Raw genomic sequence first — 22,313 nt, forward strand, 5'->3', positions numbered from 1 at the left:
GCTTCAACTCCAACTTATATAACCAAACTCCAACGCCGCATCCGGTCAGGTCTTCACCAACGATCCAAACCAGACACTCAAATTATATCCCTTTGGGAAATTGAAATTAGAAGCAGAATTAGAGAGAAATGAGTTCCTCCTCCAGCGTCGCCCAAAAGCGACTCTTCCACGAATACAAGAACCTTGCGAGCAACCCACCAGAGGGCATTACCGCGGGCCCCGTCAACGAAGATGACATGTTCCACTGGGAGGCCGTGATTCAGGGGCCCGAGGGCACGCCGTATGAGGACGGTGTCTTTGTCGCCGAACTCAAGTTTCCCAAGGATTACCCGTTGAGTCCGCCGACGATGAGGTTCTTGGGGGGTGTGTGGCATCCGAACGGTACGTTCCCCCCCCCCCCCCCTCCCCTTTTTTTTTTTTGTTCGATGTAATGGGAGAGAAAGGTTGACACGGAATGGATGTGGCTTTTAGTATACCCAAATGGAACCGTGTGTATTTCCATTCTTCATCCGCCCGGCGATGATCCGAATCATTATGAACATGCCTCGGAGCGCTGGTCGCCGATCCAGAGTGTCGAGAAGATCCTGATCTCAGTCATGAGCATGCTTGCGGAGCCCAACGATGAGAGTCCGGCGAATGTCGAGGCGGCGAAGATGTGGCGCGAGCGAAGAGACGAGTATAACAAGCGCGTGCGGGAGGAGGTTCGACGAGGATTGGGGTTGTAATTCCTCTACTATATTGCAGTTTCGTGTTTTGATGATTTTTTTTTTTTCCTAGACAGTAGGTATGGGACGGAATTTGTTACGGGTACGGAGTTATGCCTGGGTGAATGTTTGCAAAGACAGGATACCTCTTGGAGATTACCGAATCATGAGTCTTTTTTTTATCTTCCAGTGAGTAGACAGACCGCAACGCCATGACCAGACCGAAACTCCCGACGCGCCAAAGAATTAGAATTAACGAAACAAACGCCGTCCTCCCGTTCCAACGCCCCATGTAAACGCCCCCCGGACACCCAATGTCTGCAGACTCAACCCGGACATCCCTACGCCCCCGCCTTCGCAGTCCCGCTTATACCGCCGCAATGCCTCCCGCAGATGATCCGGGAGCAACTGTCCCCGGTGCGGATTCGGGGGCGGTTTGAACGTCGGTTCGGGTTCGTTCCCCGACGGCTTATTCTCGTTGGTCGGTGTCATGGCATACGGAGAACGGTGAGTCGCCGAATCGGGTGCCGGCGAGAATCCGGGGGGCAGGTTGACGCCCACGCCGCTAGCGCCTGCACCAGCGGACGGAGGAGGCGCCCCCGTGGATGGACTAGGAGCCGCTTCTTCCGACGTCTCCGTCTTCCCCTCTGCCGCTGAAGACGCGGCACGGGCTTTTCTCTCCTTGGCCTCGGCCTGTTCTCTCTGCCATGCGGCGTAAGCCGCTAGGTCGAACGCCTCGGCCCATTCTTGCTGCACAGTGCGTGCCTTCTCGATGATCTCGCCGGCGAAAACCTTGGTGAAGCCGTTGATGGTCGTTACGACGCTAGCGGGCACGGATTGCGACAGCGCATGGTTAACGATTCTTCGGAGGGTTTCCTTCTTGAGCTTTGTTCGTTTGAAGAGGGCGTATCGGTTGGCTTGGTCAGGGTTAAAGGCATCAATCAGAATCCTGCAATATTCCTCATTAGCAGCTAGACTTGAAGAAGAAGTTGAAACATTGAATACATACGCCATATCCTTCTTTTCCGCCTCCATATCCGTCGGCCCTTCATCCCCACCAAAGAGTTCATTCTCCTCCTCCAAGTCTTCATCCTCATCCGCTTCTTCCCCTCCGCCAGCACCACCCACATCCGGGTCCGCAGATCCGACTCTGGTACTGCGGCCATCGAGCGCATCTCCGCCCCGGGTGCTGGCAGCATCTTCCCCATCCACCTTCTTCTTCTTACGGCCGCGCTTCTTCCCAAACACGCCCTCGCCCGTCGCAGCGCTGACACCCCCAAGACTCCCCGCCATGCTTCCCGTGACGCTGCCCGCATCGCTGGCCTGGTCCCCGCCGCTGCTGCCGCCGCCGCCGCCTGTCGGGAATGATGTCTGTCGTAAAGGATGCATGCGCGGTCGCTTGCTGCTCGAGCCGGACGCCGTCGACGAGATCGACGCCCGTTTGAGGGGATTCACCCCAGACGGTCCGGGGATTGGCGGTGGTGAAGACATGGATTTTGCGTGTTTTAGCTGACGCTGATAATTGCTTTGACCGTTCTCCTGAGCATCCATTCCGGAGGCCCATTGAGGCGGTGAGAATTCTGCCGGAATAGCTAACCATATGCGGTAGTTAGTTACAACCTATTCAATTATGTAATAATGTATTTTGGAGCCAGCGTCCAGCTCAATTCAAACCGCGCATACGAGTAAAGGGTTCGATGCATCGAGCACTGGACTATACAAAGATAAATTTCATGACGTCTAAATTATTATCTGCGAACCGAAAGAATGTACTCATAACGCTCATCAATGTTCGTACGTACGCCATTCATTCCCAGCAGACTGAATGGCAAGAAGCAGATCACATGCGGTAATGACAATCGAAATGAAGAACACACCCGAAATACCACACCCCTAGTACTCCCCAATGCGCGGAGCACCTCCCTTCCAGTCATGACGCTCGTAGTAGCGGAACACGAGGTCGTACCCGTCGAGATCGTGCACAATCCGGTCCACCCGGCGATAACCGGGGATGTTCTCCATCTTCTTGGCCCTCAGGATGGACTGGTGGTCGGTCAGCCTGCTGCCGGCTCCCAACGATTCGTCCGATGGCTTCGCCTCGAACAGAGTAACCGTGAAGCGCCCAGGCTTGAAGGTGTCGACCACATGTTTGACAACGTCCGCGGTGTCCCGTCCGGTCTTGGAGTGTGGCACGTTGGACTCGAACGACGCGTACGAGCAATGAGGCTCCGGTGTCACATGGACGGTGAAGTAGTGCGTGCCGCTTTCACCGTCAGGGGCCGGGATGACACCGTTGGCGGAGTAGCCGCACGGGGTGAACAGGTATGCATCAATGCGCGCGTTCGGGTACTTGCTGGTCGGATAGATGTCCGCGAGGCCACAAGTTTCAGTCACCACGGTACCCAGCGCATGGCCCTCGGTGGTCAGTTCCGCAGGCAGGCCGTGGTCGCCCACCGAGTCGAGGTCGCTGAGGTCCGGGGAGGTGTTGCTGAAAACGTCCACGTGTTCGTCCCCAGCCTTCTCAATCTTCCGATGACGGAGTTCTGCGACCGCACTCGCATGGTCGAGGTAGAACTGCTTCGCATTCTCCTCGTCCAAATCCGTCATGAGAATCTCGAGCGTTTCGTCGCTTTCCTTATGACAATCATTGCCAGCTCCGTTGGTTTGTAGGTTGTCAGGGATGTTCAGAAGTCGGGTTCGGGTCTCCGGCGGCGGAGTCGCGGGCGGAGTGAGCGCCGTATGCGGCTCCGTCAGATAGAGGTACCAGTGCTCGCCGTTCATCTTGCCAATCATGTACGCGCTCCCATTGGCAAAGAACTGATCCAGGGTTTTCACTTCATCACGCCAGCTGCGGTGAGGGCCGCGCTGACGATCGGGGAACAGAAAGTTCTTCCGACTGTAGAAAACCCTGTACGGAGCGGCGGCACAGGTGAGACCGCGGCAGGCGGGCGGCGTTGACTTGGGGAAGCCCGCGTAGGTGGCAGCAATCTCCAGAATGCGTGGAAGTCCCGAAAGCAGAGTCGTGGTGCCACAAGTCTTGAGAATCAGCTTGTGGCGCCAGACAAACATGCTGGACTCGGACAAAAGGTAGGCATCCATATCGTCGGATTCGACGATTGACAGCACCTTGCAGTTGACAATGTCCAGCATGTCCTTCCATGCTTCAACGGGAACGGCCTTGAGGCCGTTGGGATTGGTTCCCCCGAGGAGATTGTCCGCCGACGGACCGAACCAAACTTCTAGCAGCTTCTCAGGACCTGGCAAGACGTCAGTCATCAGAATCAATGCGACAGAGAACGCAAGGAAACTCACCTTCAAAAGCATTGGAACTATCCAAGCCGAAGGTCGCTTCATGATTGATGGTCACCGATGGCGTCCCGGTAAACGAGGACGGAGAAGTGGTGTAATTCTTGGGAATCCCAATGTAGACCATATCCGAGTGGTCAGAAGAAGCGGGAACGGATCGACGACGGTCCGGGGGAGGAGACGCGACTGGCAGCTACGGAGAGCGACGGGTGGGACGAGCAGTGGACTCGAAGCACTATCTGCCACCCAGGGGACAATGCGGTGTCCACCTGAGAAGGAGAAGGCCCGGTGGTAGGGGGGAGGAAGAGAGAAAAGCTGGCGACCAACCAGCCAGCTCAGTCACTGATATGAAGAGACTAAAACCTTGTGCTCCCGTGAGGGATGCTAGGGGGGGCGAGCGGAGAGAAGACCGAAAAACAGATGGAACGGAATGGTGACGACCGTTTAGAATCCTCGCACAGACAGATTACCGATACCGGGTCACAGTACCGGGTCCAGCCGACGAGGGTATCTGTATCGAATGAGGAGACCGAGTCAAGAACAAGAGCACGCGAAGATTCGATCGAGCAGAGCGAAGCGAAGCGGTGTTATCTGGGCCTGTTACAGGTCAGATATCCGCGCACAATGAATTTTTCTTCTGCGACGCAACAGGCAAAACAAGCACGGATTCTATGACGCTGTGCTCACCACGCCTCGATATCGAGTCGCAGAAAATTGCAGAAAGCAGGTAAGCAGTCAATGAATCAAAACTCACTTGGCAGGCTTGGACAGGAAGCGTAAGAGATCCTTTGGGCTCATGGAGGATCGCACGCGGGTTGGTTCGGAGCGCGAAAGTCACCACATCGACGTTGACAACGCCAATTGTGGCAAAACCATAAGGGTCTGGGCAAGTTCAACAAGCAGGTAGAAACAAACAGCACCGAGCGAGCGAGTCAACGCAAACTGGGGGGGTTTGGCGTTTGAGTAGGAGATTGAGTCAAGGATTGCGGGCAATTTATGATGAAATCCCAGCGAGTCTGTGTGATGTGGGTAGATCATGCGGGAAAAAATATCGCCCAACTTAACCTAGTTAACCTAAACCCTCAGGCACTTTTGTTCGTTACTTTTTGGGGACTAGTCAGGTTACGTTTTCCGCCCAGAATAACCTAGATACCTTCCGTACCGGGCTAGTCCAAGTTACAGGGTCTCGATACATCTGATCGCAGGATCGAGACAGAAGAAACAGGTCGAACCGGTCGTTCTTTCCTTGTGTTTCGCTCTTGCCCCTTCAGGTCTGGACGGGGTTTAAATCGTTCCTGTGCCTTGATTTCTTCTTCTCTTCTTCGATCGATCCATTAGAATTTGTCCCGGCGGCCGTCTTGCAGCCGGCTTCGTAGTACTGTTGAACTGTCCGCATGGAGCAATTGGACATGCGACAAGCGGTGAGTCTCTTCAATTACCAGTTCTTGTAACGGGGAAAAAAACAGCGCAAAGCCTCGAACGCTCAACCCCTGCAGGCAAACGGCGGACTCTACCGAGTACTCCGTAATCTAGGGCTACAATCTCCGTACGGAGTGTGTATTGTCAGGCAGCAGAGCAATCCTGCATTGGTCAGATCGGAATTCCAAATTGTCCAGCTCAGCCAACTCCAGGTCAACCTGATGCCAGTGCATGAAGGGCTTAGCGACCGAGTGCAGCTCAAAACTTCCCGAAATGACCCGTCTCCTACGCTCACTTGAGCTCCTGCGCCTTAAATCTCATTCTTCTGCAGGGTATCATTTTCATTCACATCGGTCTAGAATCAGCATTGAATCCGAGTATTCTAACAATGAACAAAAAACCCCTTTTCCGTGCATTTAAAATCCAAAGCCTCCAGAATGTCCTAAATCCACAACGCCGCTGGAGAAAAAGCAAACCCCCCAAACAATGCATTTTTGAGCTACCAATCGCTAGTCCTCGAGCAAGGTACGGGCCAATTGCACATTGCCCGTGTCTGCGATCCTGGCAGCAATCAGCTCGCCCACCTTGTCGACGAGCTGCTCGCGTAGTTCATCGGTGAAAATGGCCGAATGTCCGTTGGTCAGGAGACCCGCGCGCCCTTGCTGCAAGGTTGACAGTACGCCCAGCAGCGCCTCCAGGACGCGCTCTGCCTCAGGTCGCCGCGGGCCGTCTTCGCCGATGGCGTCGCGCAAGAGCTTCTCGTAAGGTTTCAGATTCGGTAAGATCAACTCGCGGACTACTTCAGGCCCTCCAATCTGGTGTAGCCCAATAATGGCGCCGTAGTGAGTCCCAAAGGGCTTGGCCGGGTTGAGGAAGTTTTTGAGACACGACCGAGCGAGGCGCGGACGGAGGTTATGGGACGCATGCGAGTACTTTTTGGCAAGAAGTCCGAGAAGTGATCCAGCAAAATCGCGGAGAGCAAACTGCTCCGCGAGTTCTGTCGTGCTCGATCCCAATTGGCGTCCGATAAGACACGTAAGAATGGGGGGTACAAGAGCGGCGACCTGAAACCGGTGAGCGACTTGACAGAGCTGGGGAACTGGCCTGCGCGGAATGGACTGACGTATGGATCAATGTACAAGTTTTTATTCTGAATGAGGGCTTCCGTCATCCGCATAACCTGGGTCAGAACAAAGATATCCTTCAGATTATGCGTCACCTTCTCCGAGATGAACTGGACAAAGTACGGGACCAGCTGCTGCAGGCCCGGATCCTCCCGTAGACTCGAGTAGGCCGATGTGCGGAACTCCTCGCTCGCTTCATCCAAGAAAGCATTGCAGACCTTGTCAAAGTAGAGTTGCAGTTCCTTGGACAAGATGTGCTTGACAAGCGGCTTGACGGCAACGTTCTGATTCCCGCTCATGGCGGCCACATTGAGATTAGCACCGGGGCCCTTGGCGACGAGTTCGAGGTTGCGCGACTCGCTGGCAGTGGGATTCTGCGGGATAGACGGCTGAACGCCTTCGACGGCGAGCCAGTGCGCTAAAAGGCAAAAAAAAAAAAGCATCAGCCAAAGCAAGTCCCCCGCATGTCCCAAAACACACACACACGCAGAAAAGAAGAAAAAAAATCACTAACCGGTGAACATCACCGACCGCGGCACCTTCGGCAACTGCGCATTGATCAGCTTCTCAAAATCCACCTCTTCATCCTCGACGTAGTACAGCGGCTGCCCGGGTCCCAGCGAGGCTTCGCCGAATCGCAGCGGCCGCGTCGAATCGTATCCGTAGAGCGGCTCGACGTTCAACACACGCAGCGCATGGGAGATGTCCTGCGTGGTGAGCACCGTTCGACGACTATGGCGCATGAATTTGAGCGCCTCCTCAAGCACCTGCGCGATGCGGTACTCGACGTCCCGTGCGAGCGTCTCGGTCACATCGTTGCTCAGGTTCGAGATGCCGACGGATTCGGCGACGTCGCGGATGTTGTCGGGATTCCACACGGACATACTGCTGTGGATGGGAAGCTTGGCTTGGTTTCGATGCGATCGATCACGTTCAAGCCCTTTTTGGCGCAAGGTTGGTGAAAGCGTCGTCTTGTAGACAACCTCAGAACTTCACCATTCTGAGCATCTGAAAAAGAGCGACGACGGCACTGTATAGCTACTCTCGCAGCATGAGTGCGAGATTCCGTTTGTTGACTGTGCTTGTCTTCTTGAACCTTTGGTGGAAGAGAACCTGGATTCCGCATTGTCTGGACTCTGGAGTTGATGATTTCCGTAATTAATTACCAATCTAGGACTAGCCATCTTCTTCCATTTAGACCATCTTCTAACCTATCAAAGTCAACCTTGAACGGTCGCTTCTGCTGAGTGAAGTTGAAGAGCAGATCAAGCAGTATACCCGTCTTTTGAGATTCGACCCGGTCATGCGTCAGCTAGACTAATACAGACGCTGAAGGAAGCCAGAAAAGTTCAAGTCTTCTGTAACATGCGGTGGACATTGGTAGCTCTCACTACCGCTCTCCAAAGAATATGCTCAACATAACAACATCAAAAAGCACACAAAACAGGGTATCAATTAAGAATTAAGTCGGGTCTCAGAGAACATTCTAGCAGGTCGAAACGCGCAAAGCCCCATGACTAGCCCTCCTCTTTTTCATTCTCGGAGATCCTCCATGTGACAAGACGTAATCATTGAAACAGTCGGGAAAAACAAAGCTGGGTATCTCTCTTGAGTTCAGCAGAGGAAAGTCAATTTATTTGGCCTCAGCATTCTCTTTGGCGAGTTCCTCTTTGGCAGGCTCAGAGGCTGCCGCCGCCTCCTCGGTCTTGGCGGGCTCCTCTGCCTTGGCGGGCTCCTCTTTGGCCGCCTCCTGCGACTCTTTGGATTCTTGCTGGGGCTCTTCCTTAGCTTCCTCCTTCGGCTGCTCTTTAGACTCTGTCTTGGCTTCTTCCTTTGGCTGCTCCTTTCCTTCTTCCTTCGACTGTTCCTCCTTCTTCGAGTCGTCCTTGGCCTCTTCTTTAGGAGCCTCCTTGGCCGGCTCGTCCTCTACAACAGGAACGGAGCGCGCAACATCCTTGAGCTCGCCTCCCTTACCGCCATACGTCTTGGGAAGCTCGTCGCTAAAGGGGAACTCTTTCGCAAGATTGGCTCCATTCGAGATGGGATGGAACTTGCGGATGGTATTCTTGCTCAGGAAGACCTTGAGTGCGGTGAACATCCAACTCATGATAGCTGGCACGTTGACGAAGAACTTTTCGCGGAGAAGCTCCGGGTACGCCAAACTGAAGGCCTCAATGGTCTCTTTGGAGGCAGCGCGGATGTTGGGGTTCAATCGCAGGAAGCTAACATTGAGATAATCGTGCACCTGAATCATCTGGTACGGGTCTTCACCGGAGTAGTCGATCACCTTGGTGGACTCGTCAATCTTAAGCTCGCGGACGGCCCGTTCCATGAGGGCAGTGCGCCATTTGATGAATCTGGCGGAATTAGTATGTTCTTTTATTTGGTTGGAATCTCAACTGGTAACACTCACTCAGTGACATTTCCAAAGGTGCCGTCAACATCCTTGACCGCACCATAGATGTTCCAGTTGAAGACCACGTTCCCCTGCTTGGGGTCGTTGTACGACGTGATGTAGCCGAGCCCATCGAACTTCTTGCTGAACTTGGCATTGTCGGCAAGGTCGACAACGTTCAGCTTCTTCCGCCACTCGAGCGCCTTGGTCAATTGTTCCTCTGCCTGCTTGACGTTGCCCTCGTTGGCGCGCAGGAACTTGATCAGGACGTTGACGGTGGGGATATCGTTGAAGTCCTTCAGCTGCACACCCCACATCTCCGTATGGCCGGCCTTTTCCAGGATGGCTGGAAGACGATCAAACAGCTGGCCGAGCGCCGGAGTCTTGGTGATATAGTCAGGCTTAGCAGGGCCCTCCTTCTGCTCTTCCTTCTCCTCTTCCTTTCTCTCCTCCTTTTGCTCCTTGGAAGCAGGTTCCTCTTTGGCAGGCTCTGCGGCCGCAGCAGGCTCCGTCGGAGCATCCGCAGGCTTGTCTGTGGACTCCGCAGGCTTCTCTGTGGTAGTCTCTGCAGGCTTCTCCGTGGTGTTCTCCGCCGGCTTGGACTCGGTCTGCTCCGCAGCCTTCTCGTCGACCTTGGCCTCAGGGGCCGGGGCGGGCTGGGTGGCCGGTTCGGCAGACATGATGGGAGACACTTGGTGGAGAATGGATCTACACGATCAGACAAAAGATGAGCAATGTGTGCACAAACCACACGGTGTGGGTGAGAATTGGGATACGTAAACAGATTTAAGTACTAGCGAGGTTATATGGAGGAGGGAAATCGGATCAGACAACACACGCACCTAGGTTAAGCTTACCGCAGTCAAGAGATCACGCCCAGAGAGGCTTCAAAGCGGGCAACAAAGCAGTAGAAAGGCCCCGAGAATGGGATGAGAGAAAGGGGGGAAGACGGGATGAAACAAGAGAATAGAATAGGGGAGAGGGCGAGGATAAATACAGCAACAACTGAATAACAACAAGGAGTCAAGGGCACTTCTGGCAGAGTGATTACATAACCTAACTAGGCTAGTTAATGCCTACCGTAAGAGCTTCGAGGGGACGCCTTTGTTTTGGAGTCTGTGGCCCCTGTGGGTGTGGGTCAGGGGTGCTCCCCAGTCCAGGCCCAAAAAAGGCTGAGCTGGCAGTCTGGCTGCTCTGGCACCTGCATAAGATCACGTGACTTGGAATCGCCCTTGGACCAAGCGCCGGACCGCTGTCAAACCGGTCCCCTTTCCGTTGATCACCCCAGTTCGGGCAATTTAGGAGCGTCTGTGTGGATGACCCATTTATTACTACCAAGACGAGAGCCTGATTTGGCCGGATCCTTCATCGGCATTTTAGCCGATAGACCATGACAAGCACAGTTTGATTGTTCGCAGGGAGAGGCTGGAATTGAAACGAATAACGACATGTAACAGAGCCAGTTTCGGCAAAGACAAGACCATCCGCAGTCACTCAGCAGAGACACTCCGTATTAATCGATGCCCAAACGCAATACGCCGGGATCATGCGCCACCCAAACCCTAAAGTCTGCATCTTGGAGCGCGGCGCTGCAAAACGCTCTATCTTCGAGTAGCGCGTCGCAGCAGTAAAACTGGTGCTGCAGTCGGGCGGTTTCCGATTTGGCGAAGATGGCCTCGCGTTTCTGCAGGAGTATTGTCTGCTCGTCCCTGAGAATCCCGAGGAGGACCCGGATCCGGACCTGCTCGACTTGGCTGACCCGTGGGAGGAGATACTCAAGGAAGCGGATGTGTTCGGCGTTGTGTAGTCCGCGGTTGGTGAGGTCCCAGGCCTCACTGGTCTGTGAATATATATCAGCATCTGCTGTGGTAAGCGACAGATGTTGTAGGTGATAAATTGTACATGCCTCCCGGAGTGGCTTGTCGCATGGAGCAAGCATCAGGTCCTCGATGGTGATGGCCATCTTGCTCAGAACTGCCATTGCGGATCTCGAACTGGCTAGAAGGGTCAGGGTGAGTTAATCCTGGATGACAGTTTGCCTTGATCGTCAATTGCAAGGAGCAAGTCTCTCTCAGTCATGGTGATATGATTTCTTGTGAACTGGGCAAGCTGAGTGAATGCCATGTTGTGCCTGGAGATGCCGTGTGATGATACCAAAAGTGTACGCTATGTAACTGTGATCCCTCAGGGATAACTGAGTGCAGTTGCCATGAATTCTCCATACTTTGTGTGTAGTTATGTGAAGTTGTCAACAACCAGTCAGCTCAATAGCGAAGCCATTGTTCTGGCAACTGGGTCAACTGGCGTAGGCTAGTGGTCGGTGCCTGAACCAGTAGGAAAGATAACCTAGGTTAACCTAGATAGACATCCGGAGTTGCGTGCATGCTAAACGCGGAGTGATAGGCCAGTCCGTAGAAACACCCAACCAATCAGCGAGCAGCATTCAAACATGCAGCCATCATCCACCTTGGCCATCCAACGATGCACCTCGAAGGTACTACTACATGAGCGGAGCTGCCGGAGTTGCTCTCGTCATATAAAGAGTCCGTAGAATGGCCGCCGTCAGTTGATCTGAATGCATAACGACGAGGAATCGACATCCGGGAGCAATAACCTGGGTCGACCGATCAAAGCCTTCACCATGCGGGAGATTGTTGTCTGCTCGGTGCTGATTTTCGTGCTGGCTGGTAAGGAGTAGTAGTTACTCGGTCATTGTGGAATAACAACATTGATTGAGACCGCTTTTAGCTTGTGTTCTCAGCCAGACCCTGGAAGCCCCTGACCCTCAGGTGGCCGCACGCGAGGTGTCGTCCACATTCCATTATGGCAAGGGCAAGGGTAAAGGCCACCACATCCGGCTGAACCAGCTGCAAGTCATCGGCTCTCACAATAGCTACCACCGCGAGGTCAGCCTGTCGGAGCGGGAGGTCTTCCCGGAGCTGATTGGGGAGTCTACACCGGAGAACTACTACTACTCGCACGCCAGCGTGCACGACCAGCTGGAGTACCAGCAGATCCGCAGCTTTGAATTCGACGTGTTCGCCGACAGCAAGGGCGGGCTGTTTGCGGACCCGCTGATCCGCCGGCTGGCGAACATGTCGGATGCGGAGCGCGAGCACTATGCGCTGCCACAAGACGTCATGCAGCGGCCCGGTACCAAGGTGCTGCACGTCGCGGACGCGGACGTTGGCACCACCTGTCACACTCTGGTGGAGTGTCTGACGCAGGTGCGCGAGTGGTCGGACGCGCAGCACCGGCGGCACGTGCCGATTCCGATTCTGCTCGAGTTCAAGATGTCCAACGGACCCGTGGAGGACAAGGGTGGCGTGCGGGCCGAGGAATGGACCACGGAGGTGCTCGACAAGGTCGACAAGGAGATCCGCTCCGTCTTCTCACCCGACCGCCTCATCACGCCCGACGATATCCGGCGGGCGGCGGAGCGGGCCTCGGGCCGCAAGCATCTGACCCTAGAAGAAGCCATTCTGATGCGCGGCCCGCGTGGCGCCGGCGGGTGGCCCACCCTGGACGACGCCCGCGGCAAGGTACTCTTCCTCATGGACAACGAGCCGACGCACTCCGTACGCGTGCGCGACGCCTACCGCGCGGGCGGCCGCGACAATCTCGAGGGCCGCGTCATCTTCACCAACTCCGAGCCCGGCCAGCCTGATGCAGCGTTCATCAAGCGCAACGATCCCCTCGGCGAGAAGAACCAGCGCGAGATCAAACAGCTCGTCTCCAAGGGATATCTCGTCCGTACCCGTGCCGACGTACCCCTCGACACTATCCTGAATGGTAAGACCGATATGCGTGAGGCGGCATTTGCTAGTGGTGCGCACATTGTTAGCACGGATTGGCCAGCTCCAGGGAGCGCGGGTCGGTATAATAGCGACTACGTGGTGAAGTTTCCGCGGTCCAGGGCTGCTCGGTGCAATCCAATCAATGCGCCCAAGCACTGCGATGATTCCGCGTTGGAGCGTCTTTGATCTGTACAGTATATTACCAGATCGTGATAAAGAAATATAACAATGATCTGCTTCTCTCCTATCACCATCATCATCATCATCATCATCATCGTACAGGGTATTCTCATCACCAGGAACATTGAACGCAGTACCAAGGTGAAATCTTCAAGCTGTTCACTTTTCATTCCAAGAAATGTCAGGGGTGTAAATGGTATCAGGTCTTTGATCACATGAAATAAATCAACCTAGGCACCACCGTTGGCTACTTTATCTGGCAACGGCGGGACAGGAGGAATCTGTTTGGGCGAATCATTTTCATCATCCTCGTCCTCGGCCTCATCATCCACAACCACGGGATTACTGCAAATGCTCACAATCAGCCTCTCGACCTCTCAGAGAAGAAAAGCATGCAAGGGATCACTTACGCGAGCAAATTCTTGACATTTTTCATCTCGTAGTGCTTCCGCCGGCGTTCCTCGAACTCGCGATGTTTATCCGGGCTCTTTTCACCCTCGGCCTGAGGACAATTCTCGACGACAACGTGCCGATCCCCCACGCTGTCCTTGCGGGTGACCCGGCCGGCACTCGTGTTCTCATCGTTATCCTCGTCCTCCTCTGGATCGCCGAGCTCCAGATGCGGGATGTCACTGTCGCGGGGGACCTTTGGCTTGCCCACCTTGTCTAGCTCATCGACCACCAGGCCTCGGGCGTCAAGTGTGGACCCCGTGGCATCGTCATCATCATCCACGTCATGATTCGGGTCATATGCTGGCACCCAGGGCGTCTTGGGCTCGTCGATCTTCATCTTGGCTGTCCGCTCCTGTTCCGTCAGGTACAGATTGGCTTCGTCCCACTGCAGCCGCTGGCCATGCTCGTCCGCGGGCCGACCACTGGAGCTGGAGTTACTGGTGGTGGACAACCGCCGTCCTCCACCACTCGTGGAGGCGCGCCGTGTACTTGACGACCGACGACCGGCATTCTGGAGCGTGTTTTGCAAGGTAAGTTCGCGGGTGTCGGCGGCATCCGCTTGCCCCGGCGATATGGCGCCTTGGGAGATGTTGTGAGAACTCGACGCATTTTTGAGAATCCCTACATTTGATCTAAGCAATCCAACCTTCCTTTAGGTTTTTTTGATTTCTTCTTTCACGGCATACCCTTTGGTCGTTTGGGCGTCGTCTCCGACGCGGTGTTTTCCGTTGCCGACGTCATGGTGAGTTCAGGGATTGCGGGGGCAGTGTGAGCATCGGAGAAGGGGGGGTCAACAAGCAGGCGAAGTAGTCTTTATTCTATTTGTTTCCTTTGCGGAACAAAAAACGACAATCAGTACGGTTCACAATCGTAAGACAACCTTCCACGAGGTAAACAGAGGGGCTCGTAGCCTATACATACAATGACGTAGAGGAATGGAGCTGAGCAAGCTTATGCTTTTCCCGTGATCATCAAGTCCGGAAAAGCCAACAGAGGACAAGACGCGCAGCTGACCAACTTTGACTCGGCTCAAGCCTTTCCAAACCATGCATGTGCAGCGGAGGAGGGAAGGGGAGCAACGCTGTTCACGTGATCTAAAGTTGGGCATGACATCGGGGTGGCTCGGAGTCCGAGGGGATCACAGGGACCATAAGGACAAAAAAGAATAAACTTTTTCCGAGTCTGGTCTACTACTTGTATATAGGAAAGCGAGAGCAGATTGAACGGGTGCTGTCTCATACAGCTTCGGAAGTTCCAAGCACCAGTACGGAGTAGAGATAAAGTCTGGTAGGTAATGGAGAACCTACTCATAAGTACTCGTACTAGATTCGAGTATTCGCCCTCCATACAGTGTTCGTATACAGGATCGCTTCGAACAGCGAGGCACAGTTCATTTCAAACAAACGAACAGCGAATAAAGCAACATACAATAAAGAATCACATCAAAAGACGGGCAATGCAAAAGTAACCTCCTCCGGGATGGTCCCTGAAACGAGAGTCCGACGCCAGCCCAGTAAATGACACCAGGATACGAGCCAAATTCCCGTAACGGCATGTAAGCCCACAGCGATGGATCAATGTCAGATCGGGTATAGAACAGTAGTATCATGTCAAAGGCAACGCAAGAAAGAAAAGAAAGGACGCTTGAAAAGTGACCAGTAAAGAAAACAACAACAACAACGACAAAAAAAAGGACAGACAAACAGTACGGATCTAAAGAACGAATCAAACAAGCGACTCAAACTCTTCACGCTCGCGAAGTCGATTCTTCGCCAACTCATCCCCTCCCGCGGCCGACGCTTGCATCCAGTGAAGCGCCAAACACATGCTCTGCGGATCGGACTTGGAATCCTTGTCCCGCCGATACATCATCTCTGCCTTGAAGGTATCGCGCGGTAGCGTCAATGGCAGCGTCACCCGGGGCAGGATCTCCGGATGTGTGAGATAGAGTATGGCCAGCTCGCGCTGGGCCACGGGATTGCCTTCCTTGGCGGTAATGATCCACATCTTGGCTGCATCTTCGATCGTGCTGTGCGGTCGTAAGTGCAGATCGAACCCCGGTTGAGAATGGCGCCGACTCAGCTCCTGCGATACGATCCGATCCGCCAGTTCCACCATGGCTGAGCATACCTCCTCCTTCAGTGACAGGGCTGCCAGTCCGAACTCCAGGAACGCGGTCCCACTGTCGGTCTTGTTGAGAGTCTCGTTAGGCACGAACGCAGACACAAATTGCAAGTCCCGGAACAGAGTCTTTGGTTGAAACTCCCGTAGCAGCTCCTTCAGTTTGTTGACGACCTGATTCTGTGAAGTCTCAATATCGTACGAAGGGTGCGACTCAAGTTCGATAGATTCTGGCGGTGGTGACACAGGCGTCGAAAGCAGATCGCTGCCGCGGGACGGCAACGAGTGTCTGCGGCGCCGTACCCTGCCTCCTGTAACATATGGGGCATCTTGATTGATCAAATCCAATGTAGACGGAGCGCCACGGTAGAATGGTCGCTCAGAGGCAGCATTAAGAGAGGCCACCACCAATGCCCGCAAATCCCGGAGAGCTTTCAGCTTGATGTAAGGGTTAGCATTCCGGGAGAAGACATCTATCAACTGACGAAACGCATCGTGATATCTGAACCGAGTATCGGACGTGACCGTGTTCGAATGATCACGCTGTTGATTGTCGTTGGCCGAATCAGTCGCCTCGCGGGCCCGACTGATCGTGGCCGGATCCGCCGATTCGGCTCGTCGGGAACTCCCACAGCCACGAGTCTCTGACCGGCCAACGCGCTGGTTGGATCGCAACTCAGACTCGGCCAGGAATTTCTGGATTTTCGCACGCTTGTCCATTTGCACCTGGACCCGCTTGTCATTGAGGTAGCTGATGAACCATGCGTCAGTCTCGCTGCCGCAACTCCAGACGGGTGATCCGAGATCGCTGAGGAGCAGGCTGGTCAATGTCTGTCGCAAATCGTCCAAAAACGCAGTCTTTCCATGTGTATCACGCTCGGAACGGCGAGGTGCAGGTGCATCACTGAACATTGACGGAGGCCGGGACTGGAAGCTGGACGCACTGACGGTGGATTGAGCCATGGTCTGAGGCGGAGACCAAAACGCGCTGTACGAATCTGTTGTGGAGCTAGACGAAGTCTTTCCGGCCATGTAATCCAGCGAAGACAGAGTATCGGCCTCAAAGTTTCTCGTTGTTCTCCATTTGTCAGATGACAGGCTTTGGAATGAAGACTGGCTCATCAGAGTCGGCACGTCCTGGGATCGCACGGACTCCGACGTACGGAGGCTCACGTTCGAATAAGGTGTGAAGAGTGCATCCTCACTGCTGATGCTCGAGGGGCGAACACCGGGGGCAGAGGGGATGCTGCCAAACGACCGGCCGCTCGAGCTATCAAACTTGGCTCGTTCAGCTTGGAAAAGCTCGCTGGCCCAGAGAACCGGCGTTTCACTCATTGTGTCCCCGACGAGCTTGTTGATGCTCGCCTTCACCTCGTAGCAGAACCGATGAATGCGTTCTTCCCCTTGGCAGAAATTGTCGATGCCGTGATGGGACATCCATTTCCTGGTGAGCTCCACCTGCTCGTCTGAAAGTTTGTTCGGACCGCCCTGGCTGCTAGACGCTTTCATGACATTCATGACCTGCATCTCGGGCTTCTGCAGCATGGAATTCGAGAGATAGCGAGAACCGCTCCGGAACCGGTAATCTGCTGACTCTCGCTGAACGCTGGGATACACCATGGTCTTGAGCGCAAGAGCGACATGTTTTGCATCCTCATAACGCATCGAATTCTTGACATCGGTCATATACCACATCTTGTTCCTGAATTTGGTGGCACGAGCTTTTGTGTCTTGCGTCAAGGTCTGCAGATGTTCCGCGATAGGGCTTAGCCTGATAAGACCGTTCTCGCAATCCTTGATCACCCCCCTCCAATGAGAGAGCAATCGGTTGCATGATTTAAGCATTGGCCTGATAATCCACGAATCATCCCCAGAGTTAGATGGAACCTTGGCAGCCTTTTGCCGCAACTGTTCAGCAGCTTCCCACCAGTAATGGGCGCCCAAAAAGTCCGACTTGGCGGCACAAATCGACCGGGCAGCGTCAAATCGTTGCTGCAAGGAACAACCACAACGATTCTTGGTCTGGCCATAGGCAGGCTCGGTAACCAACCTCCTGATTGCCGTCTGCAAAGCATCAGTGTCCTGCTCCGGTTGGATCGTCGGCGAATATTGACCGTCATCGTCATCATGACCGTCATCAAACGAATCGAAGAGAGATTCTGAGGCGTCCTCGGACGTCGGCGGGCACCAAGACAGGGTCTTGCCATCCTCAGACACATTCAGGATCGCCCAGTCCTCGACAGAGGGATGATCAAAAAGTGGACGGCCCTCCAAGTCGACGCTAATGTCCGACAGTTCGAAGCGAATGGCATCAACCTGCTTCGAATAGGTTGTCGTCTCGGAGTGCAGGCCTCTCAAAGACCCGCCAAGTATAGTCGGTCGTTCTGGGACCTTTTCGACGTTCCCAATCCACTGTGAGGGAAGGGATGCGCGTTGAAATTTCGCTCCCCCTCTGAAATGTGCATTAGGTGATCGATGTGGCGAGGCCAGGGAAAAGGGTTCCGAGCTGGGGGAGTTTTTGGGAAACAGTGCATTCAAGAGCGCTGTAACGTCAGCGCTGGAGAGCATCACAAAAGCTGAAACAGAAGGGTCGCCTTCGTTCAAGCGTCGCGATGCATGGAAATCATGGACTTCATTTGATAACGATGGCGGAGTGGACGGGACGAATTTGGAAAGCATGCATTCCACATGCCGTCTCACCTCTGGATGAACCGTGGCAAACTGCGGTCTGCACAAAAGACCCATCAACCCCGAATCACGGGTATACGCTCTGCAAGAAGAATCCACGTACAAGGAGTGAAGGACGCGGTACACCTGCGCCTGGGCCCGCAGGGCAATCTGCCCAAGGAGCTTCTCCCGGGCATCCTTACTGATGTGGAAATCAAGCAACAACCCCTGGCTCTGAAATGGAAAAAGAAAAAAAAACAATTCGTCAGACAATTTCCTTTCAAAATAACCGCGAGGGAATGTGCAAGGACTTACCTCTGGAAAACACATGGTATTGTAGAGAAATTTGGTAAAGAACCAGTGTATGAATATGTATTCAATCAGGCCGTTTTTGGTTTCAGGACTGGTTAGTTGGGCCAGAATGGCATTGGTGAACTCCAACACCGCCGAAGGAAGGCCAGCATCAGCATCATCAAGAACTCCGAAGAGATTTTTGATGGCAGTTACAAAGAACTCCTCGGCAACGTCCGTTCGCAGAGGGTCAGGAGCTTCGGCTCCTCCGAGAGGCCTAGCCATGGGACTCTCGACATTCTCCAGTAGAAAGGCACCCTGTTGGAGCACATCCATCAAGTAGAGTTCCAGTTTCGGGCGGGCGGCCCAATCACTGCATTGTGTCCAATGGGACAGCACATGGCCCAGGAAGGTGTAGTATTTGCTGCCCCCGACCGCGAGGAGTTTGGAACAAGTGGTGGACCAGACATCCAAACGCAGCCGGGCCTCGGCCGAATCCCAATCTAACGGCACTGCGAATACATTGAAGAGGAGAACAGCGAGCGGGTCATTGCGCTCAAGGGCCAAAACATGATCTTTGAAAACAGCTGAATGTGTGTTATTGCGCTTGAGACTCTGCTGCTGACTGCGGGACCGAGAATTGAAGGCCGAAACAACATCTCCCACATCCAGAGACGCCGCGGCGGAGGTCAGAGCAGTCAATTGGGCCGAGGAAAGGCTACTGATGCGCTCAAAGAGGAACTCCGAATCAGTGCGTACCAGGGTCAAGATGCGAAGCAAATCATCCCTTGCCTGAGAAGTCAACTGATGCATGAAGCCGGAAGAACGGACTTTGTCGCAGTGCTGTACGAGAGCCGACTCAGCCACCGGAACCGGCCGGTGTATATTGCGATGGAGCGCCGACTCGCAAGCATCCTGGATGTCCCGGACTGCGTTGAAAATAGCAATGAATCCGGACTTGTCACTATATTTGAAGGCTTCCAAAAGGCCCTTCTGTGCGGCGACATCAATCCTCAGCAGTCTTGCAGAAAGGCCGATGGCGATCCTGGTCGCAATCAAACGGTGTTCCAGATCCTTTTTCTGGTTCCTCACATGCTCACAACGCCGATATTGGCCGGCAAACTCCTCAAATGACACTGCAGAGTCCGACGAAATGGATGAGACGGACCTTACAACCGACGGTCGATACTTGGGCTGGCGGAACAAGGACTGATATTCCAGGGGCCAGTTGGGTTCGTCAACATTAGACTCACCAGTGACCGGCGACGCTCCTGGCTCAAGAGAGAGCCCGCTTAACGACGGGCGGATGCAAGGATCGGGGGGCAGGGGCGGAGAGAAGCATGATGGGTCACTCGGACTGACGGGCGAATGGCACCTGCTCGAAGCGACGGAGGGGGAAGGGGGCAAGGCTGTCACAACCAGCTGTTTTAGCCACTGACTCGTTCGCAAGCAAATCTGCAGAGGAGATGGGAACGGGGGAGATGAGGAGAGGATGACAGGAGAGGCACTACGAGAAGGAGTAACAGGACAAATTTCAACAGTAAACAAGGGGACTAGTCAAGGCCGATCCACGAGAAGGAAAAATGGACACATACGGATGGCATATTCCTTCACAGGAAGCGCAAAAGAGGCATACTGGGCATCAATCATCTTGCCATGGGCACGCAGCTCCCGGCTTCAACCCCAAGACAGCACCCCGAGAATGCGCAATGCCCAGTGGCGAACGACAACGAGGATCTATCGCATGTTTGTCTTAACAAGCACGGCCAGAGAGTGTGATGATGATGGCCGACTCGTGGATGCAGTGAAGACACGGTCGCACAGGCCGGATCGCTCGCGGCAGCATTCACAGAATGACAGCAGAGCGCGCGAGCGAAGGACGACGGAAGGGCTGGTAAAAGGGTGCGGTCCTGTCCTGTTTGCACATGTTAGCGCACGGCATGGCGGGGTGGATGATTCGACCAGTGCCATACCCAGTAGATAATAAGAGGAAGTGCCACAAGAAAGAAAAATCAAAAACACGAGTAGCTGCTTCCTGCTAGATAATTGAACAGAAAAATAAAACAACAAGCAAAGAGTGTGCAAAGAGTGAAGGAGAGGAGGATCGCGGGTCAGGGGACTCGCTGCCAGGGCAATGAGGCAGAGACAGACAACCTGGCGCTTCTTCGATGACTAGTTGTATGTCGCTCAGGAAACCATGGCCGGAAGGCTTAGCAAACGGCCACGATGGCAATCAGGTAAAGCGACAAAACGACTTCTACGAGAGGGGGGCTGGGTGGGCGCGACGATGACGTGCAGAGCAGCAAGGAGCGACGACGTTTGCGGGATCGGACAACGCAGACGCCCTGAATCTGATCGGAGCCACACGGGGGACAGACTGGAGTGAGGAGCTAAAGGGAGGGGGGCGGCGGACGAGATGCAGCGGGTCACTCGAAACGGCGGGATGCAGATGCACGAGACGAAATCGTTCAGTCGTTGGGCGGATCGGGCCTACAGCGGAACCATCTCGAATTGCGACGAGACCAGAGGCAGATCCAAGACGACGAAACCACCACGGCGAGGATATAAGTACGAAACGTAGTCGTCTACTGCCACTACAGGATCTGTGGCGTACGTAGGGAGCAGATACATTGTCCGGGGAGTCATGAATTCTTATGATTTTCTTCCTCGATCCAGGAACCTATCATCTCTTGCCGACTTTACTTTACGGAATCACTTCATCTGAATCGATGCAGCAGCAGAGCAGCGCCGCCGGTGGTGGCAGAAGAACAACGCATTGCGGTTACCGGTGCAAGGCAACCAGCGCCAGGACTTCAGCCGGACATGGCAATACCATCACTGGGCACCGGGAACAGAACAGCTCAGTCTTGCCAGCACTGCCGGAGGAACTTGGGATTGCTGTTGTGTACCAGGACAGCGAGGCCCGACCAGACAGACAATACCCAGTCAGCACGACGGGCTGGGGGAGGAATAGTCATCCTCCCTCCTGGTTCATTTGCCAGAGCATCGCCCCGAAAGAGCCCTAGATGAACATCATTTCACGGCTCTGGACAGCGAGGAAAAGGCCAGGTTAATACCTCCCAATGGCCCCTCTCCGTCCTGTCCTCCCCCCTAAGTCCACCCCGGCCATGACATCCTGGACCATCCCACTGGAATTTGGCCCGTCAACAAGCTGCCACGTCAAAACAGAAAACGCCCATCTTCGCCGTCTGGGTGAGGGGCAAGCGCATCGGGGAAATCGACGTGGCCCATCGAGTCAAGCCCGTTGGTCGGTCGGCCCCATCTGCAGGCATGTGTTGTGCTTGACGAAGTGCCAGCAACCAGAAACGCGCGGAGGGGATTGGTGGGTGGGAGGTGATGTGTTGGCAACTTGGCATGCATGGATCCATGACTCCTACAAAAGTCTCCATGAGTCAGACTGTGTGTGTGTGTGTGTGTGGGCGGAATGGCAACCAGTCTGACGGCCCGAGCCATTTCAAAATTGACAACCCATAGTCGGACCGGATTAACGTTTCCTCGGGTGATTAGTAATCCTACCACATCATTCCTCCTGTTCTTCAGCTTCAGGAGGCTCCTATGCAAGTCACGCAAAAAGCGGCGTTGACGGCTCAACCTGCCACCAATCTACACAAAACAGTAATAACATGTGCTTTCATTCGGGCTGACTCAGACATGATGGCAAGATTCTGAGGCTGAATTGCAATAAGCTTCATCTGGATTATCTTGGCCCGATCTATATGATCTGCTGCTCCGAACTCGTGGAGACTGATGATGGAGTCTGTCCATACATGAACAAGCAGCCCAATCGGTAATGCGGCTATGCACAAGCATCAATGATCAACAGGAGCGGTGAAGC

At 54.2% G+C, this 22,313-nt stretch overlaps 9 protein-coding genes across 9 annotated transcripts; 2 read left to right on the plus strand and 7 right to left on the minus strand.

The window, feature by feature from the left end:
- Window positions 1-128: 128 nt before the first annotated feature.
- Window positions 129-725, plus strand: VTN31DRAFT_4938 (uncharacterized protein; the record flags this gene model as incomplete). The annotated part of the gene is made up of 2 exons (XM_069405381.1): window positions 129-381; window positions 472-725. The coding sequence occupies 2 exons, from the start codon at window positions 129-131 to the stop codon at window positions 723-725; spliced, it is 507 nt and encodes a 168-aa protein (XP_069260451.1).
- A 231-nt stretch (window positions 726-956) lies between these two features.
- Window positions 957-2,195, minus strand: VTN31DRAFT_4939 (uncharacterized protein; the record flags this gene model as incomplete). The annotated part of the gene is made up of 2 exons (XM_069405382.1): window positions 957-1,653; window positions 1,714-2,195. 2 exons carry the CDS (start codon window positions 2,193-2,195, stop codon window positions 957-959), a joined length of 1,179 nt encoding a protein of 392 aa, XP_069260452.1.
- A 402-nt stretch (window positions 2,196-2,597) lies between these two features.
- On the minus strand, window positions 2,598-4,137 carry VTN31DRAFT_4940 (uncharacterized protein; the record flags this gene model as incomplete). Its single annotated transcript, XM_069405384.1, has 2 exons — window positions 2,598-3,961; window positions 4,017-4,137. The coding sequence occupies 2 exons, from the start codon at window positions 4,135-4,137 to the stop codon at window positions 2,598-2,600; spliced, it is 1,485 nt and encodes a 494-aa protein (XP_069260453.1).
- Window positions 4,138-5,938: 1,801 nt separating this feature from the next.
- VTN31DRAFT_4941 (uncharacterized protein) lies at window positions 5,939-7,437 on the minus strand (the record flags this gene model as incomplete). The annotated part of the gene is made up of 3 exons (XM_069405385.1): window positions 5,939-6,493; window positions 6,553-6,971; window positions 7,068-7,437. 3 exons carry the CDS (start codon window positions 7,435-7,437, stop codon window positions 5,939-5,941), a joined length of 1,344 nt encoding a protein of 447 aa, XP_069260454.1.
- Window positions 7,438-8,186: 749 nt separating this feature from the next.
- Window positions 8,187-9,628, minus strand: VTN31DRAFT_4942 (uncharacterized protein; the record flags this gene model as incomplete). Its single annotated transcript, XM_069405386.1, has 2 exons — window positions 8,187-8,910; window positions 8,967-9,628. 2 exons carry the CDS (start codon window positions 9,626-9,628, stop codon window positions 8,187-8,189), a joined length of 1,386 nt encoding a protein of 461 aa, XP_069260455.1.
- Window positions 9,629-10,461: 833 nt separating this feature from the next.
- Window positions 10,462-10,929, minus strand: VTN31DRAFT_4943 (uncharacterized protein; the record flags this gene model as incomplete). The annotated part of the gene is made up of 2 exons (XM_069405387.1): window positions 10,462-10,788; window positions 10,855-10,929. 2 exons carry the CDS (start codon window positions 10,927-10,929, stop codon window positions 10,462-10,464), a joined length of 402 nt encoding a protein of 133 aa, XP_069260456.1.
- Window positions 10,930-11,523: 594 nt separating this feature from the next.
- VTN31DRAFT_4944 (uncharacterized protein) lies at window positions 11,524-12,931 on the plus strand (the record flags this gene model as incomplete). Its single annotated transcript, XM_069405388.1, has 2 exons — window positions 11,524-11,635; window positions 11,697-12,931. 2 exons carry the CDS (start codon window positions 11,524-11,526, stop codon window positions 12,929-12,931), a joined length of 1,347 nt encoding a protein of 448 aa, XP_069260457.1.
- A 224-nt stretch (window positions 12,932-13,155) lies between these two features.
- Window positions 13,156-14,119, minus strand: VTN31DRAFT_4945 (uncharacterized protein; the record flags this gene model as incomplete). Its single annotated transcript, XM_069405389.1, has 3 exons — window positions 13,156-13,270; window positions 13,336-13,999; window positions 14,065-14,119. 3 exons carry the CDS (start codon window positions 14,117-14,119, stop codon window positions 13,156-13,158), a joined length of 834 nt encoding a protein of 277 aa, XP_069260458.1.
- A 984-nt stretch (window positions 14,120-15,103) lies between these two features.
- Window positions 15,104-20,107, minus strand: VTN31DRAFT_4946 (uncharacterized protein; the record flags this gene model as incomplete). Its single annotated transcript, XM_069405390.1, has 4 exons — window positions 15,104-18,227; window positions 18,291-18,400; window positions 18,482-19,866; window positions 20,053-20,107. The coding sequence occupies 4 exons, from the start codon at window positions 20,105-20,107 to the stop codon at window positions 15,104-15,106; spliced, it is 4,674 nt and encodes a 1,557-aa protein (XP_069260459.1).
- Between the last annotated feature and the right edge of the window lie 2,206 nt (window positions 20,108-22,313).

The sequence above is a fragment of the Thermomyces dupontii genome (genome assembly GCF_041956625.1).
Source record: "Thermomyces dupontii strain NRRL 2155 unplaced genomic scaffold VTN31scaffold_4, whole genome shotgun sequence".
Taxonomy (NCBI): Eukaryota; Fungi; Ascomycota; class Eurotiomycetes; order Eurotiales; family Trichocomaceae; genus Thermomyces; species Thermomyces dupontii.